The following is a 20,689-nucleotide window of genomic DNA, read 5'->3' on the forward strand; positions in this document are numbered from 1 at the left end:
AGCTAAAAATGCTGCATTTTATGAATATTTTAAATTTTGAAAATTCACAGATTAACCTTCACGGATACTGGTTCCTGCAGTATTTTATATTAACATATGTTTTGGGACCAAGGAAACGCAGCATTTTGTGGTATGTTTTCTCTCAGGCCTGGGTTTCCTGCTCTCCTTGGGGGAACGCCAGTGCTGCTGGTGGCAGAGCCACCGCAGTTGGCTGCCCTGCAACCTGGTACTGACATTCTTGTGGAACGGATCTGCTCTACAGCATGGCCTCGCCTGTCACCAGATAGAGGAAAGAAAACTGGGGGCTGGAAAAAATGCCTTAATGATCTTATGTGAGACTTCCTATTTGTACCATGATTCAGAAAAAAGAGTAATAAAAATCACAAAAAGACACCACATTCTGCGAGCTGCAAACTGCAGTATTTTAGGCAGGAATGCATTCAAGCCCTAATTTGCCCCTAATTTAGCACTTAGCTGACAGGAGCTCTGCTATCACTCTGGATACTAACAGACAGTAGTCCCAAAAGCATAATGATTTTTTGAAAAAACTAAGCCTTTCTAAAAGATATAGTGTATCTCGACGGGAATTTATGAGGTTGATGGAGGAAACACTTGATTAAATTTTACAGCCTGCAGTGTACAAGAGCCAAGATTAGATTATCATAATTGGCCCATCTGATCTTAAAATCCATGAAATGCTGGAAACTGCAAATCCGAGTTAGAGTACTGTATCTGGAATGCACCCCTGTGCACTCAGGCCCTGTGCCGGTTCCATGCCCGGTAGGAATTACAATGCAGAAAAACAGCATAAGCAAACAAACTCTCTGTATCTCTGACAGTGCACAGCTCCACATAAAATAATAAAGGCCATCATCTATCTTCCTTGCTTATGTAACTGGTCATCCAAAAATAAAGAACTGAAAATGATAGGGAAAAATACTGAGGGAAGTGCCCAAAATAGTCAGATCCTTTTTATTTTGAGCGTTTGGTTCCTGAACTCAAATAGGATCATACCAAGACAGTCACCACTTTGAGTGTCAGTCCTTGTAAGTCGTTGCCCAGACGCCGTTCTTGTAGACTACCGTTCAGTCCTTTCTCAGAGTCCCACGTTGCCAACTAGAACAGAAAGTACAGTGAGGCTGAAGGACTGTTAGGCAGAAATCTTTCCGTATTTACACAAACGTTTAACAGTAGCTTGACCAAATCCAGAACCGATATAGTGAGGATAAGAGAAGCGTGTGTCTTGTAATGCAGAATCAGAATTAGTGCGATTCAGAAGACAGACATAACGAGTACCTTGCCTGAATGCATTTTTCATCAATGCCTGTAACGTAACTGCTCTATTAGCTGTAGTATTTGTTATATTATTTCACTTAGATCACTGCGATAGGACATTTCTTTCCAGTAAGTTTATATTGCCTGACAGTCCTCAGGATTATCCGTGGTCTCACTATCCCACATTTCCCTCTTTGCTCAGATCCCCTCCTACTTTTCAAATCATTCCCTGCTGCTAATCAAAGAGTGACCTTTTTTCCTGATGCACGACATTCTCCCTTCCCTGATGGTCATAAATTCTTGACACAGATTCTATGGTGTCAAACTGCTTCCTCTTCTCTCTCGGACTTCCTTCAGATCCTGTCTTAAATCCTATTTTCTCTCTTCTTGCCCTACTTCTACCTCATCAGTAAAACAATGGCAGCATCTCAAGTTCCCAGGCTCCTCATGATCAAATATCTCATAACCTCTACCGCTACTACATGCATTTGCTAGATGTACCCTGACACATATTTTCAGGATACTTTACATCTAAATATTTTCTTTTTCGATTAAATGCATCACTTTAAAAATCAATTTTATTACATTTTCTGAAGAGAAACACAGTACATTTCATTAGAATAGGTTCAATAGAAAAGTCAATCTTAAGTGACCTTTGGATTATTCAAACCAAATATGCTCTTCAGCAGTAGGAGTCAGACACTCCCTTTTGCCTTCAAACAGAATCAGAATAGTCATAAATAGTATCAAGCAGAAAGTGTTTCCTCCTTTTTTTTCCACCTTTACTCTTAAACACCAATACTATGCTCACATATGTGGAAGCAGTGTTGTTAGCTGAAGGCATGCCCTGGAGAAATTAAACATAGTCCAAGATCTCTGAAACGTGGCTTCTTCGTGCCAGAAGCTAAATGTCATGTAACAAGTCAAAACCTTCTTGGAATGAACTTATTTCACTGAAAATGCCTATGGCTAGATGTCCTACATGATTTATTTCTATGACTTCAGTTTTATCTTAAAGCCTCAAAAATCAAACCAACAAATAAAATGTGATGGGAGAGATCTATATAGTTTTATTTTTGTTTTGTTGCACTAAACTAATAAACAGGGAACTAGAAAAGAACAGGACATTCAGTGAATATTCAGCCACAATAACTACCCCTAGCCACAAGCAAAATGATGAAAATTACTCTATAGTCACTAAACCTTCATAGCTAAGACACAGGAGAGGAAAGAATTAGGCTACACCTCCTTTATCCAGCTGACCTGGAGGATGGAGGAGGAGAATGGCTGAATAATAATCACCTTTCTAATGACACTCCTGAAAGCTAAAGCATCTCAGATTGAAAACCCTCCCCCTGTAATTCCAGTTTAGAGTGACAAATGACCTTCTGCATGTAAAAGTGTCTGCAGCAATACAGGTAGATACCTAGAGCCATAGTATCTTTTAAATTTGAATTTAGATGCTTGCTATGAAATATGTCCAGATGTTTCTTAGCCTTTGCTATTGCCAAACCAAATTGACCAATTTGTCAGCTGATATAAATCAATTTTTCAACAGACTTCAAGGACCAGTATAGGTTGGTGTGGTATATATTGTGTCTCAAATCTGTAAACGTTTACTTTCTAAGCCTTCTTCAGCTGTCCTATGCAGTGAGTCTATGATAGATACACAGAAAGTTTTGGCCAAAATGGCTTGCACAATCTACAGATGACGATCAAATATTGATTAAAAATGGGAAATGCAATACATTAAATTATTATTTCACCACTGGTGGACTCACATTTCAATTCCTTCTCCTATTCCTTTTCCCTTCAAAAATTCCATCTGGTTTCATATCAAGGCCTCAGACTTTTTTTTGAATATCCTGTTTCGCATTCTGCATTAACAATAAGAACTCCTAAAAGGAGTTGGAGGCGTGCCAGTGCAAAAACATGAATTTGTTCCTTTTATTGAAAAGGAGAGAGACAAAGTTTCCTCTTTTACTCAGTAGGGGTAGGTGCAAGGAAGGAGGAGCACATTTCACTTCAGCACAGAGCTCCATAGTGTTCTCTATGGAGGTACAAACTTTTCAGTCTCTAAAAAGCAAACTATGCAGATAAAGTTAATAAATGGAACATGAGGAAAATCTTTTCCAAAGGTACTTTTTCCTGTGCCTCCTTGTGCTTCAGAACATTTCATTTGTTCAGAAGTGTGCCAATTTTAACTTCCACTTCTTGCAGACCAAATTTTGTTTATAGGGCCCGTGTATTTACAGATACGTCTACCAATTTGTAACAGCTGACCTGTCAAGAGCAGTGCCCGAGAAACTAATTTCCAGCACTGTTAAACACAATGAGTACTGCTGTTATTTGATAAGGCCGTCAGAGTTTCATTCTTTGTAGAAATATGTACCATGTTCCTACCTCAAGTCTGAAGCCAAAGTTTATAGCACAGCCATCAGCTGATAGGAGATAAAGGGCTTTTAGATCAGATTATGACAAACAACTGCTTGCAGAATCAGCACTTGTAGGATGTATTTCAAAAACCAATGGTCTCTAGAACATGTACTTAATGGCAGTCTGGGTGGGGGTTTTTTGATTCTCAAGTTACTGGGTTATGAGTGTTCAAGTTTTGAAAACAGCTACTTTATTAGATTTTTTCAACTTAAACCTTCTTCCTAGCTTCTCTTCCTGAAACAGCCATATTGCTGGGAATCCTATAGTTCTAGCCATACATCGGAAACTCAATCACCCAATAAAGACAAACCAGAGGAAACAACTGTGAAATTCAGAAAAAAGGTGATTTGGAAAATTCTGAATCAAGACATGCTTCTGACCTTTATCAATATTTACTGCACTTTCAACCAAAACTGCAAGGAAAAGCTTGGAGAGACAAAGTCACAGTTTTAACATTGTTTTCAACATCCACAAGCAATGTATAGCTTCAAACATACATACTCAACACACAAGTAAAACAACTTGCATGGCTAGACAACCTGGGAATGTCAAATGATAATGAATGTCATCCGAAGTATGCCACATGAACCTGCTGTTCAGGATTTTGTCCTGAAAGGTACTGATATCTGTCAGGGCCTCCGAAGAAAACTTGATGTCAATGTAACTTTGGGGTTCCTGAGTTCCCATTGATAAATTAGAAGCCAAATTCTACAGAGGAGTTTCATGATTTTATTAATGATGTTGATGCTGGCTGCCCGACAATTACTTGAGCAATTAGTTTCCCAGAGGAAATCATATTGAGATGTTATGGTAAATTCACACCAGAGAATATCAAAAACAACTCCACAGAAGTCTGAAGACCCTCATCAGCACAATGAGGCAGACAATCCTTCTTCTCAAATAAATCAAGGCTGCATGCATTCAACTCCGATTTGCAAGTTTTACTACCTCCTGCCACTTCCTTTAGGAGATTAAATTGATTATCAACTCAGTTATTTGTTACACAACTGTTTGTCTGTGAGGTCTGGATGTTCATGCTGCTCTACTATGTAATAATTACTTATACTTTGAATAAGAAACTTGAATTTAGTTTTCCTTACTTTACTGTGAACACTCACACCACTGGACTATGGCAAATGTCTGTCTCCAGCCCAAACAAATGGAGATGAAAATTATCCCAGACTACTAGTAAATACAGTTGAAAACTGACATTAGCATAAAAAGTGAGTATTTAATGTTTATACCACAACAGCGAATAAGATCATCTACATTATTATAGTTTACGATGCAGTAGTTCGTGTCCAAATAACGCATGTCACTGCTGTCTAACATCATTTTAAGTATGACACCATCCTAAACATGATCTGCTTTTCTGGGAAAACGTGATTCCCATAAGAAATAAAACAAGATAAGTTTCAGCAGATGCATAGTAATGTTTGACAGGGCTACAATCAATCCAGAGCATGCACCTTGTATCTTGCCAAAATCTGAAAAATTTTGTCCGGTGACTTCTTTAGAGCTAAGGTTACACTATCCAAGCAAATTAAATTTGGAACCCCCTGCCTTGAAACCTGAAGAACTTTTAATAGACAAGAAATGAAAGAGAGAGTGTGAGGCAGGCAGTTCCCAGGCCATGAGACAGGGACAACTGTATCAACCCAGAGCACATTTTCTGTGAACGTGAAAGCTATTCTGTGCATGGAGTTAAATAAATTAATCTATGCCACTCACAATCTGATAGCGCTTTTAGATTAAAGTTGAACTGAAATGGATTTCACTTCGATGACAACTTGTTTCTTAAACTTGAAGTCAGCATAGTGTATATCAAATATGACGTCCTTGTACCACGTACGTCTATTTGGGTGTTGGGGCCTCTGAATCCCTTTGCCAGTCCTGCAATATGGCTGAAAAATTACTGAGACATTTGACATTATAAAAGCAGATTTTAAGCAAACATGATAATCCCAAAAAAACCCCAAATAAACAAAATGTAAACAAGAAAATGAATGCTTACAGGAGACAAATATGAAAAAAGGCAGTGGCTGATTAAATAAATGGAGCAAATTGGACACTGCTGTGTTGCAGTTCTAAGGAATAAAAGGAACTCCATTTAAATAGTAAGTAAAGCAAACGGTTACATTTAAGACCAGGATTATTTTTTAAATGCAGTATATCAGTAATCTAGTGAATTTGCTGTCATTCAACATCATTCACAGAAAGGTATTAGGAGGATTCACACATTGGATTATGTGTCATTCTTAAAGAACTGACAGGATTCCCTGAAACATCATTTCCCTTTTTATGACTGCAGTTGCCTTGAAGGTACCTAAAGCTTTTAATCTGAAATATGGGATCATAATTAAGAAAAATTTAAAAACCATTTTGGACTGTGTATTTGTATAATCCATAGTTACATAAAACAGCATTAGGAAAATATAAAGGTATCAATTCTTATACTTGCAAGCAAATCCAAACACTGATATAATTTTTTTTCTATAACAGCCACATAATTATTAGGACTATTCTAACATTTCTACTCTGAACCATAAGCTTATAGTCATTATTAGGGATAAGATACTGGACAAGATCACCAGCTGAGCTGATTTAAGGTATATTCTGCGTTCCAGAATAACTCGACCTTGTTTGCAGTGAAATACCTGTGTCCAGATATTTATTCTGTTCTGATATTCTGCATTTGTTTGTATTAAAAATGTAGCTTGCTTCCGAACATCCACAGTGGGTTTAGAATACTTATGCATCCATAGCCATAGAGCCACTGAGAACTCAAAAACATATTAAAACTATGAAGCAGAGGATTGTGAATCAAGTCTTCAGTGGCAGAGAAACTGTCACTCTTAATGGGCCAAGATTTTATCACATCCTGTTCAATGCTCAAAATGCTCAGTTTACCTTTACAGGGCCACACAAGGATTGCACCTGCATGGTAGAAGTTCAGAGAAGGGCAGGGAGATCATGGAAAGCTGTTCTCTCCCATTCCCAATACTTCAGCAAACAGCATCATCCATCTCCTGGGACATTAAGCCCTTTAAAGGCAATGACTAGCTAATATAAAGTAAGAAAAAATGGAGAGCTAGGGAAGGGCTGCCTCCTCTGGGGCTACCATGCCACTGTTGTTTGTCCAACAGGACCCTGGTTTTCTGTGCAGGACAGTGAAGCACGTTGATGTGATCGTTGCTGCTTTAATGGGCCTTTAAGAACGTGAGATCTTCAGGGAGAAGAATGCAGCTTATTCTAATTCTAGTGTTTTGCAATTTATGGTGCTATATAAATGATAATAGAACATCTCTAGAGAATCACAGAAAAGATGAGCATTAGGCAGTAAGACCTTATAATGAACAAGCCATTCTGGACAAACTTGACTGCTTTTTCAATAGTGCTGCAGAATTAATATGTAACTGAAATGAAGATGACACTATACTTGCACCTGAATTTTGGTTTTTTTTTCATACAGAGTCTTGTGAAACTTCACCTAGGACAATTTGAATTCATTTCCTGAATAAGGACAGCATCACATGATTTATAGGTTAGCTTCTAAGTAACAATGAAGACTGATGTATCAAGATGAGGAGAGAAGTTTGGAGGTAGCTTAGAGCAAGTCAATATTAAGATCTTATTTACTTAATAGCTTTTTTAATGATCTGGAACAGGAAATAGCAAATTACTAAAATTAAAGTGTCTAAGATGCAAAGATATCTCAAAACTGGGAAGCGCTGCAAATATGTCAGAGTAGAACAGTAAGAAAAATAAATGGGAGTGGTAAGAACCCAGACATGAAATAATAATATGCATCTTGCGTAACTAGATGCAAACACTTATGAAAAGGAAAAATGAGAAATAGAGATACTTCAATTGAAGAAACAAACATGGAAATTAACGTTAAAAAATTGTGCCGGGTGAAAGTGAGCTGCAAATGGGTGATGAGCTTGTGAGAGGTGACTTTGGCCTCTGCAAAGACCTACTTGGAGGAATCCCATGCATTAAGGCTCTCAAAGGTAGGGGGGTCCACGGGAGCTGGTTAGTATTCAAGCACCACTTCCTCCAAGCTCAAGATAGGTGCATCGCTGTGACTAAGAAATCAAGCAGAGGAGGCAGGACACCTGCATGGAGAACTAAGGAGCTTCTGGAAAAATTCGAATGGAAGAAGGACAACAAGAAGGGCTTCTTCAAGTACATCAGCAGCAAAAGAAAGACTAAGGAAAATGTGGGCGCACTGCTGGATGAGGTGGGTGCCCTGGGGATGGAGGATGCAGAGAAGGTGGAGTTAATAAAGGCTTTCTTCGCTTGTCTTTACTGCTCAGGCCAGCCCCCAGGAATCCCAGACCCTGGAGGTGAGAGACAGAGCCTGGAGAAAGGAAGACTTTCCCTTGGTCAAGGACGATTGGGTTAGAGATCATTTAGGCAAATTCAATACCCACAAATCCATGGGCCCTCATGGGATGCACCCTTGAGTGCTGATAGAGCTGACAGATGTTATTGCTAAGCCACTCTCCATCATCTTTAAAAGGTCATGGAGAACAGGAAACATGCCTGAGGGCTGGAGGAAAGCAAATGTCACTCCAGTCTTCAAAAAAGGCAAGAAGGAGGACCCAAGAAACTACAGGCCAGTCAGCCTCACCTCCATCCCTGGAAAAGTGATGGAACAGCTCATCCTGGATATCACTTCTAAGCATGAGAAGAAGAAGAGAAGGTTATCAGGAGTGATCAACATGGATGCATCAAGGGGAAATCATGCTTGACCAATCTGATAGCCTTCTATGGTGGCATGACTGGCTGTGTAGATGATGGGAGAGCAGTGAACGTCGTCTACCTCGACTTTAGCAAGGCTTTTAATACTGTCTCCCATAACATCCTCATAGGTGAGCTTAGGAAGTGTAGGTTCGATGAATGGAGAGTGAGGTAGATTGAGAACTGGCTGAATGGAAGAGCTCAGAGTCTAGTTGGAGGCCTCTAACTAGCGGTGTTGCCCAGGGGTCAATACTGGGTCCAGTCTTGTTTAGAGACCCGGATGAGGGGACAGAGCGCACACTCAGCAAGTTTGCTGATGACACAAAACTGGGAGGAGTGGCTGACACACCAGAAGGCTGTGCTGCCATTCAGCAAGACCTGGACAGGCTAGAGAGTTGGGCAGAGAAGAACCTAATAAAGTTCAAAAAGGGCAAATGTAGGGACCTGCACCTAGGGAGGAATAACCCCATGCACCAGTACAGGTTAGGGGTTGACCTGCTGCACAGCAGCTCTGTAGAGAGGGATCTGGGGGTCCTGGTGGACAACAAGTTGACCATGTGCCAGCAATGTGCCCTTGTGGCCAAGAAGGCCAATACTATCCTAGGGTGCATTAAAAAGAGCATGGCCAGCAGGTCGAGGGAGGTCATCTTCCCCCTCTACTCTGCCCTGTTCAGGCCACATCTGGAGTACTGTGTCCAGTTCTGGGCTCCCCAGTTCAAGGAAGACTGGAGAGAGTCCAGTGGGGGGCTACAAAGATGATCAAGGGACTGGAGCATCTCTCTTAGGAGGAAAGACTGAGACATCTGGGTCTGTTTAGCCTGGAGAAGAGAAGACTGAGAGGGGATCTCATCAATGCTTATCAATACCTAAAGGGTGGGTGTCAAGAGGATGGGGCCAAACTCTTTTCAGTGGTGCCCAGCAACAGGACAAGGCACAACAGGCACAAACTGCAACACAGGAAATTCCGTCCAAAAGTAAGGAAAAACTTCTTCACTTTGAGGGTGCCAGAGCACTGGAACAGGCTGCCCAGAGAGGTTGTGGAGCCTCCTTCTCTGGAGATACTCAAAGCCCACCTGGATGCTTTCCTATGCAACCTGCTCTAGGTGAAGCTGCTTTGGCAGGGGGCGTGGACTAGATGATCTTAGAAGGTCCCTTCCAACCCCTGCCATTTTGTGATTCTGTAATACAGTACAGCTGCAAAAGTACCAGTGTGATTGTGGACTCCACAGGTCTCGTGGTGTAGGCTGCACAGGGAGCAGTCACAACACAGCTGAGAAGGATATACAGTCTTAATACTGTGTTTAGCATCTGCCTGAACAGGATTTAGGCACGCTGGAAGAAAGTCAAGGGAGAACAGAACAACTACTACTGTGGTGGAGTCAGTTTGTACAAGAAGAGTGAAAGACACAACTGTGAATATCTAATATAATGATGACTAAGAAATGGGAAAATTAGAAACAGAACTAGACATAAGACAATAGAACTACTGCTGCTGACTTCTAATAACCTACAGAGGCCCTTTCACACGAAATACAATCCATTTCCTAGAAACATTTATTCATTCTCAATGCAGACTGTGAAATGAGAAATAGATAAAAGGGCAAAGCTTTTCTGGGTATTTCTAAACAAAACAATTTTTCACGGGAAAGGTGTGGCACCCCCAGGATGTGAAGAAATCAAAGAGAAGCCTGCTAGTTCCTGAATTCAGCAGAGATATCAGGTATGAACCGGTGTTCCACAAAGGTGACTGGGATACTTTTCTCATATGCGGAACAACTTCATCCAAATCCAGAGTGCAAGGTTTAAGCCTGTGATCTCATCAGTTTACTACATCTCAGGTGCGCGGTTTAATCACCATCTTTAAGGCCAGTACGGGTCAAAGGTTTTGGTTTAGTCTTTATGACGAACGGTATAATTCCTGGATACTTGAAAACTTCAAATATTTTGATCTCCAACAGAAAAATCCATTCCCCACTGCTGGAATGAAGCCATTCCTAGAACTCAGACAGGGAGAAACTCTGTAGAAAGTGCACAGGAGCAATTTCAGGTCCCAGCCTACAATCACTTACAATTGCGCTTTAACTTCGCAAACGTACATAGTACCATTGAATCCTGAGAGTTACACTTATATAAAGTTAATTGAGCATAGACCTAGAATAGAAAATAAAGAAAGTTCAAGAACACTGAAGGAGGGATTTTAGTAGGAAAGAGCAATTGACCTGAACTGACATATCTAAGGAAACAGATATACACCACTGCTCTTCTGAGAAGCACAGTGAGATAAACGGCAAATGTCTAGGATTAAGATGCCACATGAAGACTGCCCTTGAAGTAGCATAATGCCCTTCAAACCATGTCAGGGAACTGGATCACAATTAAGAGAGAAGAGTAGCATTAACTGAGTCACTACCACATGGATAGACTCGAGAAATTCTTATTTAAGATTTAAGAAAACACAAATCTCCAATTGTGCAAACAAAACGTACTTTGACAAAAGCTGCATAGTAACAAGCAGAAAATTTATACAAAATAGAATGAACATTTCAAAATAATTCAAAGGGCTCAAACCCACTGAAAAGTGACAAAAATTACATTAAAACAAAATGCAAATTAGTATCAGAAACATGTTTTTGCCACGTAAGATCAATTACAGTATTAAACCACTATCATCCAGAGAGTAATTAGAGTCTAAGATATAGAGTCTCTCTCTCCCCATGTCATTTACAATAATTGCTACATAATAGATAGGGAAAACCTAGAGGGGAGAAACTGCAACACCTAACCCAGAACTGCGGGGGTAGTTCAGGAGGACAGATGACTACAGGTAGAGCTATTTCAGCATTATTCTTCTTCTTTCTCTAGAAGCCTGTGTATTTATTCAGCTCTTGCTCTACAAATTCTGCTGTTCAGTGCAATCAACAATTTTGACCTTACCTAGTATAACTCAGCAGTACCTTGCCCCACTGTTTTTATGGTTCTTCACTGCAGAGAATATCAAATGTTTCGATTTGAGAGGAATTTGTTTTCTTTACGGTTTTCATTAGCCAAATATCAGTTCAATTAAATGTAATGGCCGTATTATTAAAAGTCAACTATTTTATATATAGTAGAGCTCTACAATGCAAATGAAGATTAGACACATTATGCCTTATACTACTAATATTAAGGAAGCTAAGATATTCCTGTACATGCATTTGTGTATACAGTAGCTTTCTGCAGCACTATGACCGAGGAATTTTCTGCAGAATTGAAGTAGTAGTTTTCTGTAACCCCACAGCTTTTACTGACACAGTATAAGACTTCTCACACCCCTTGGGAATGGATCAGCACCATATACTTTATATTTTATATTGCATATACATCACATTTAATATCATGTTGAAGGATACAAATTATGAATATTATCTTTTTGCTGAAATAAGATATTGCTCCATCAATTGGCAGAATGAGACACTATTTTGCCAGCAAGTCAATGAAGGAGCAATGATACCAATTCAGGATTGCTTCACTTTCCATACTGTGATAGCCGGTGAGCATCTCTGATCTCCTATGTGAGACAGAGAAACACCTATGTACTACAGTGCCGAGCCTCAGCAAAGTGTGTACGGGGCAGCAAATCTGCATGAAGCAGAAAAAGGAGCTGACAGGACACGACAAGATCAATGTAACCTGTTAATATGCATTATATAAAAGTATAAATAGGCCATCTTCAGCTCTGGTAGAATAAATTGCTTCAATTAATACTAGTCTTTGAAGGAGCAGCGACTGCAACATGCTGATGTTATTAGTGGGGGGACACTGCAGCAACACAGGCACTGGAAAAGATGTAGTATTAAATGAAGCAATCATAAGAGCGATGAAAACAATATGAACAGGAATATTATCCTCTGATGGCTTCTCTATAAAGTGCAGGCAAGTATTACTCTGTCCCCAAATTTTCGCATTTCATTTCCCTAACATAAAATCAAAATGCAGTGAAAACAGTGTTGAAAATAAATTGGAACTATTTTCTCTGAGGATCTCACAGGCTTTTCTCTTGTAAAGCAGGCAGCTAACCTCCACCCCTGTCCATGTGCAGCTTTGCACTTTTCAAGGCTAAGATATGAACAACGCACTATAACATAGCAATACTGTTGTTGACTCAGATGTCAGTGTTGCTATAGCAAAAGACACGCGTGCAGCATCAGAACTCTTCTAAGGATTGAATAAACTAATTGTGAGTACCTACAATATTGCTGAATCAGGCACTTCCCAGGGCGTTGTACATTACCAGTTGATATGAACAAGCAGACCTCTAAGCATAAAATTAAAACTGATAAGTAGTCGTACAAGTTAGGCCAATCCAAATATAAGTTCGCAACAGATGTCACAAGTGACTGGCTGAAAAACCCTACAGCATGAGCTGCTTGCCACCAGGTTACCTATTTGGAATTCAAACAAGCCCCTCATCTTTCTTCTGCAGTTTTAAAAACAAACAAAGTTGCTGCCCAGTGAGAGATGGCGGGTGCTGGACTCCAAGGATACCCTGAACGCTGCTGTTAAATATTGAAAGTCAGGGAGTTCAAAAGTAGCCGTTTGTGGGCAAAACTGAACCAATTCCCCCTGTCGCTACTCATTATGTGTGGGTAAAGTGGAAACAAATCCATTTCACACAGAGAATGGGTTCTTTTCAAAGCTTCCAAATGCTTTTTGGTGGGAAATTACTAGCCTTTGAGAATAGAGCCGTCTTTGTTATCAATGCAATAGTGAACTCAGCAGACTGTTTTGTAGACCAAAAAAAAAAATAAATTAAAAAGTTGGATCTAAAACCAAACACAATTTCATATTGATTTTATATAGGTCCTTGTCCTGCTCTTTGCAGTGTAATAACCAAATACTTCCCTGCAGTGACGTTCTGAGAATTTTACTGGGGAGGGAGAGCAAGAGAGGATTGTGCAGCTGGAAAACTACATCTTTTCCAGTCATTCTACATGAGAGTTCTGCACTTAGGCAATTAACTGGCACACTACAATTGGCTGGCTATGCCAAAATATCTGCTCTTTTTTTGCAATTTATTACTGGATTCCTTGAATATTACCTGAGCTGAATGCTTTTGACTTCTCATGACACATTCAAGAAAACCGCATGCATCTTCAGTTCTAGCAACTGAACTTTTCATAGCCTCACCCATTCTGTGGGCATGGTAGAAAGGGACCATGGTGCCATTTCACCAGCTGTAGACCTTCTGAAGCTTGACCATCATGAATTCACTTTCTGATTCCAGCTGATGGCACTGAGCCGTTTTAGAACGAAGGTGAAGTTCAGCCCACTGGTATCACCTGTCGAGCTAGCACTCAATTCTGTACTGAAAAATGCTCTTCTCCCAAAGTCTATACCCTTTGGAAAAGCTCCACAACTTCAAGAGGTTTTTTTTTTTTGTAAAAAATTATTTAAAAAATAAAATTCTTACTAAAATTTTCAATTGAAAAGCTTTGACATTCACTGTCTTCTTACATTTTCCATTAAATTGGATACATTTGTTATTTCATTTTCCTACCATTGCTACTATCTAATTACCTCATGATATTTTGGTAGCAGCCTTGATATAACAATAAGGACTGTGTTCTAGAGCAAAAGATATCCTATTCACATTCTAATTCAGAAGATGTGGTTTTATAAATATAATTCATAAAACAAATTTAAAACCTTAACACAAAGAGGTCAAAGTCTTAGATGAAATGCTGATACTTTAAAATGTTCATTTTAAAAAACAATTAATATTTTATCAGAACTGCTGTCAAGAAAAGTTAATATTCTCTGGTGACATAGGTAACAACCCTAAACGCCAAAGTTTCCCTGCCGAAGGTTTTAAGTGAATTTTGACATCTCTGGTTATCAGCACTGGGACCTAGACTCAAATCTATGGAACACCGAAAATTCCTGTAATAAATTTAAAAGTTCAGTTTTTACTGAACTTTCCCTTATTTTGATCTTTACTACATGGCTTCATCTTTATCCTTGTTTCTCATAGAACGTGACACAGAATGGCCTCAACCATCTGCAGACATTTTTCTCCTCAACAACAGAGAAAACAACTGAGGAAAACCCCCATAATTTGGTGTTTTGTAACAGGTAATTACCTCTCCAAGAAACAGAAGAACTGTAGATAACATTAAGGAATATATGAATTTTCTTCTGTGTAATAATATACATTTAATGCTTTTAATTAACAACAAGCTATATTGAGACAGCTTTCAAAAATAAATTTATCGCTTTGGCTTTGTTACATATATAGAGCAGGTTTTGTAAGGCAAATAAAATCAGCTTGCTCACAAAGCCAATTAGCAGAGAATATAAAAACATTATATCCATAGATATTATCATTTATATAGACTATATACCAGTTGCCAAGTATTCACAAGGAATATAACAATACGCTTAGCTAATATTTGATTACTCTTCATAAAGAAACAGTGGTAAGTATGGAAAATACTTTTCCATGTTACTGTTCACAAACCTTTTATTGACAAAGATTTTGCCTTCGTTTGTTTTTCCCCACTTCAAATCAACATTGCAGAGACTTCTTAGCTTTTTAAAAAAAATAATACTGGAAGTCCAGAAGTTCTGAGCAATTTTACGCAGTGACAGACAGTGCACATAGGGCATATAAGAAAGATTACGGTAATAAATACTTTTCCCCAGCTCTGCAAACTAACACGTACCAGCAAGACTCCATCACTAGAAAGGATGTGGTAATTTCAGCCAAGTAGTCAAAAGTAAGAAATGAAAGCAGGTAAGAAAGACAGCCTTTACTATCTGTAATGCTTACAGGCTCGCCTTTCAGATTCCCTACCATATCTTTAAAAATAAACACTGATCTCCAAGAAGCTTTATAAAAGAGCCCTACATCGTGTTCAGAAGGACTGAATAATTTAGTAAGTTTACATAATTACTACAAAGCTTATTTAATACTGCACTTGATACTTTGATTTATGATGGTCTCCAAGTGTTGAGAAAACCTTTTTGACAGGTCAAACCTGATCAAATTAGGGAACAGACTTGATTTATGCGTGGTCCAAACTTCTCAGTGGGAGGAGACACGCTCTTTAGGCCCACGGTGGGCCACAGATAAGTAGGCAGAGGGCAAAGGCAGGAGTTCTCTGGGAATGGCCCAACGGTGAGATCTCATTTGCAGACCACCCTAGCTTAAAGCATTACAAAATTTATCCCTACAGTGTAAATGGCTCTTGGTCACTGCGAGGCAAGCAGTCTTTCAAGAGTAAACAGCAGAGTATTTGTACGTTGCATTAGAGCTAAATGGGCAATGCTCTCAGAGGAATATGTATGCAGAAATATGGGGAAGAATTACCACAAACATATCCAAGAAGGAAAAAACCACACGTTACCTTCATTAAATCCCTTCCTTGCTGCTTTAACCTGATATTCTTTTCGTTGCTATGGTGATTGTTATTCAGCCATTTATACATTTAAAGAAAAAATCAGTATTCCCTCTCATGAAATTCTAAGTGTGAGAAATATCTCCTTAATGCAATATAAAGACTATTTCCTCAGTGGACCCATCAGGCATTCATTTTCCTAAGGTCTTCTGAGTCCATTTAAACTTCTCTCTTCCACACATTCTGTGGCAATGAATTTCAAAATGTAAGAATACAGCCTCTGAAAATGTACTTTCTTTTATTAGTTGGAAGCTGGCTACCTGTTCATTTTATTAAGTATCCTCTAGGTTTCCGTTATGAGAAAAATGAATAATCATTCCCATTTCATCTTTGTTTCATAAACACCTAGCCATACTCCCCTTTTGTCTGCTTCCTGAGCTAAAGAATTATGGTCTCTATAGTCTGTTCATATAGAAGCAATCTGATATCTCCAATCACCCTTTTGCCTCCTCTGCCTCTCTTCTATTTCTTCCATATATTTATCAGAGAGAGAGAAAAAAAAAAAAAACTCGCACAAAAAACCTACCCAAATAATAGAGACTGGCCAAACATCAGCTCACAGAAAATTGGAAAACTGGCTCTGGAAATTCAACTTTCCGATTCAGTATTAAACCTTTATTTTTAAAATGATCTTAGAAGAGTTGCCTGAAAAAACTACTTTTTTGTCAACACTGCATTTCAGCATTAAAATGCAGACACAGCCGAACAAGGAAAGTGGAAAGCAAATGTCACTTGCCAAAAGAAATTGAATATATTTAGATAAGAAAATAAATGCTTACCTACTACATGCACAATAAGATGTAGAATTATTTAATGTTTCTCGGAAAAAAAACCTTTCATTCAGAAGAAGAAATGATAACACGCTACATTGTATTAATTGGGAACTCTTCCTAAGACCCTTCCCTTGCATAAGCAAAAGGTGGCATACACGAAGTAGAAAGCTCTGAGCTAACAATAATCTCTTCTCCTCTCACTAGGCTCAGAGTAAAAGAAATCATTTGTTGGTATTGGCTGCCTGCAACTCTTCATAAAGCTAAGGGGAATTTGCAGCAATTGCTGAACTTCCAGCGTTTCTGTAGAGTGTTTATTCTGTCTGCATAAAGCGCATCAGCCCTCTACAAATGTTCCAGCCAACATAGATTTTTTTTTTTTTCCTTGTAATTCATAGAATTGCCTTGCAGGTCCCAGAATATCTGAAGGCTACAGACTTTGCTCACAAATCAAATTAATTAAAGAAAACAAAATTAACAGAGTATTAATAATTATGTTTTGTTGTCCATGTCTCCATGGTACAATATTCCCAGCTGCTTTGGAGCAGGCTTAGGACAAGCACTGATGGCTGAAAGGCCCTACAATCTGCTGGCTGTCCATCAGCTTAGTAGCTCCTGATACTTGAGTGAAAACTTGCGCATTACTGAAACAGAAGGGCTGCATTAAACAGATTAATAACTAGCTCCGTGACAGATTTCGAACTGTAGCAACTACAGGGAGGGAATGAACGAACAGGTGACAAACATCATCATCACATCAGCCCAGGTGATGCTAACTAAAATGCTGCTAATTAGCACTCCCAAGGTCACAGTTAGTCAGCAACCTGTGCTCAGATAGGCATACAAAGCGGACACAGTCAAAGATGGAGAAGAAATTCCGATACCTGAGGTCCTTTCACAATTGGCAGCTCAGACTGTGAAAGCCACATCTGTTCACTGCTTGGAGGCAGAATGAGGGCTACTACACTGAGGGCCGTCAGTCTGGTACCAGCACAAGCACTCACTCACTTACAGAGTCCAGGAAGGGAAAAAGATGTGTCTGTTTCTCATCCAAAACATATTGAAAAGGCCGGCTAGCTGGATGGATTGGGTACCCAGGTCAGAGGCCCTGCATCCCAAGAGTGACAAGATGCAACTTTTCAGGTCATCCTTCAAAAGGCACGTCCTGATTAGAGACAGCTCCTCCAGTTAAGGACTTTGCTTTTGCCCTGCCGAGTAACATAGACTTACCATCTAAGATCATAAGTGAATTAGATAAAAAGCTCTCCTTTAGAAATATATCCCTCCCTATGTTCACCTAGAACTGTTGCAAAAATGGCATTTCTTTATCTCTGCTTTAGGGGACATGCAGCTGGCACTAAATATATATATATATCTATGAGATACATGATATATGTAGACAGATATATATGTATGCATAAAGAAGCCTGTGCAATTACCCCTTGTAAGAATGTGGCTAAGTTTAAGTTGCTTTTTAGTACTGAATGTCACAGTCACTGTGGAGAGCCACAACTTAAAGAACTTACAGAAATGGAAAAAAAAAAAAAATTCTTCAATATTCTTAACTAGTTTTCTAACCTAGTTTCTTGTTCTTCTTTTGGGACACTTCTATCTACTTATACCAAGTCTCCTGGTATTGAAGAGGTACCATATCAGTTAGGAGAAAGAATACTGGACCTCTCAACAAGCAGGAGTTTGCTGTTAGTATGAATAAATTTGATGTCAATGACTTTCACCAGGACTTCAGTCTGCATTAGAGCAGCGACATCACAGATGCTTCACATATACATCGAAATTCAAAGAGAACTAAGGCTTAATTCTATAATGGACTGCATATCAGTATATCACAAACTTTTAGTTAGGGAATCTCACAAGACTAAGAGACCAGCAATCACATCAAACAATGGCAGTCACTAGCACATCATTCCTATCCTCCTAACAGCCCACCTTATCAACACAGATTTCTTCAGACATGTTAAATGTCACCTAGTGGATGCTGTGAAATCTGCTGACATTACAGCTCATGTATGATTTCACATTCAATATTCTTCAATAAAACAAACGGACACTCTTCCCATCTATGGCAAATATGGCTTAGCATCTGATAAACACTTCAATGATGGTGTAAATTACTACAGAAGGCTGGCTATTATCATGTTCCAGGCGAACATTGGTATCACATTGTTAAGAAAAATAACCAAAACGCACATAGGGGTTTTGATTATTTTTTTTTTAACACCTTTTTTCTACACTTTTCCTGAAAATGTAATACTGCCATGAAGATGACCTGGAAAACAAAATGTTCTACACTGGAGGAAAACAGAGAAAACACCTTTCTCTACTTTTCCGTTTAAATAGTTTCACTAGTTCTATTGAATAACAATTTTCAATGGAGGCACTTCGGGACAGGGAGGAACGAGGGAAGAAAAGTGCAGAGCATGTGCTGGCACCATCCCCTGCATAACTAGAAGTTATACTATATGGAAGCACCCACGACTCAGGGTGTTAGTAGCCTCTGCGCTACATGTAGAAAAGCTAACACCAGACTCATATTTGGACCAGATTTCCTACGTAACAAAGCAGTCGCATATGAAAGAAATAAGGTAAAAGAAGGAAATAAAGAAGGCGCATTAGATCAGACTGGCTTTCCTGCTCTTCACAGATTTTCTATTTTTTCCTTTTTCCATTGAGATGTAAAGCCAAGTTGAAGCCTGCTGTGAGTACAAACCCGGTAACCTCAGCAGGTCTGCACTCATTTTGCTAGTTCTGACCTGTGGTCCTACCCATTTGTGTTGCTTTACAGTAAACACCCTATGTTGCAATACAAACCAAAGGCATCAACCTCTCACTGCCGCTTCACTACTCCTGACACCCATACTCTAGGCCTCATTAGCTTTCTCCCAAGATACTTGCCTTAACATAACATAAGCGCAAAAGTTCAGCTCAGGCTTACTGCACCATGTCATTCCAGCTGTGGAACCGCTTCCCCAAGAACTGGCAGTCATTTCATTTGTTTATGTAGGACTCACACAGCTTTTGTTTTTCCCAAGAAAAAAAGAAAAAAGTCTGGCCAAGCACCATAATGGTACCCTGAATTTGGACTGACTGTTAAAGCCGTGTTCCTGGTGTCTCCCTCAGTTCAGTGAGTGCCTTAGCTTCCAGCCTGCCACAGGGGTGGAACTGTAAAGAGGATCAGTGCTTGATTTTATGGTTAAAGGGCCAATGGCATTTCCATAACTTGTCCAAATCCAACAAGATGATGGATGGAAAACTGAGGAGAGAAGACCAAAACGGCAAGGTAGGAGCCTTAGGTTTGCATGAGTGGGTTCTACTGAAAGGTCAGCAACATACGATAGTGCAGTTTCTGCAGCTGAAGTTTCAGAAAGAGGGACAGTTATTTTTCCATCCCCATAACAATTTGATTACCCCTGGTTTTATCACAACAGCGATACTGGAATTGATATAAATACATTAATGCTACTGGAAGTCATAAGGGGTTTTGACAGAATCTATAAAATGGGGAGGGAAGAGTTCGTTTTTTCCATTATGCTGATGATATTGAAAAGCAAAGTGTGCCAGCCAGAATCCACCCCACACAACCCCAAACCTTTAATTAACAAAGCCTGATATTAAGTTGTACTCAATTACAACACGCGTAATTTGCCACTGTGCTCCCAGAGCTAGTCCATATGCTTGTGAGGCACCTTTTCAAACTCTCTTTTGGGCACACTATGACTATCATACAATGTGCTTGTATTATAATTAAATTTGGCATAATTACTTTACAGAGTGATCAGTGACAGTCTATTGTTCAGGAAGAATTAATCCTCTGAGCCTTCCAACATCACTTTAGTTCCTGGTTCTAAATGAGATTTCAAAGAATGTAATTTATAATAACCAAAATCCCAAATGCACACTTTAATATAGCCTTCCTTTGTTATAGCAGTTCACTGGTAAAATGCTCCTGAATTAGCATGCTCCCAGCGTAACGAGTTACCTATGCTGCACGGGACCACTCGAATGGGA

At 39.3% G+C, this 20,689-nt stretch overlaps 1 protein-coding gene across 1 annotated transcript in view; it reads right to left on the reverse strand.

The window, feature by feature from the left end:
• GRID1 (glutamate receptor, ionotropic, delta 1) overlaps positions 1 to 20,689 on the reverse strand; it is a 540,147-nt gene that overhangs the window by 54,097 nt on the left and 465,361 nt on the right. The window contains 1 exon segment of the mRNA XM_009893055.1: positions 1,015 to 1,116. Within this exon segment, the coding sequence (XP_009891357.1) occupies positions 1,015 to 1,116 (102 nt within the window).

This window comes from Charadrius vociferus, unplaced genomic scaffold, assembly GCF_000708025.1.
Source record: "Charadrius vociferus isolate BGI_N301 unplaced genomic scaffold, ASM70802v2 scaffold429, whole genome shotgun sequence".
NCBI lineage: Eukaryota > Metazoa > Chordata > Aves > Charadriiformes > Charadriidae > Charadrius > Charadrius vociferus.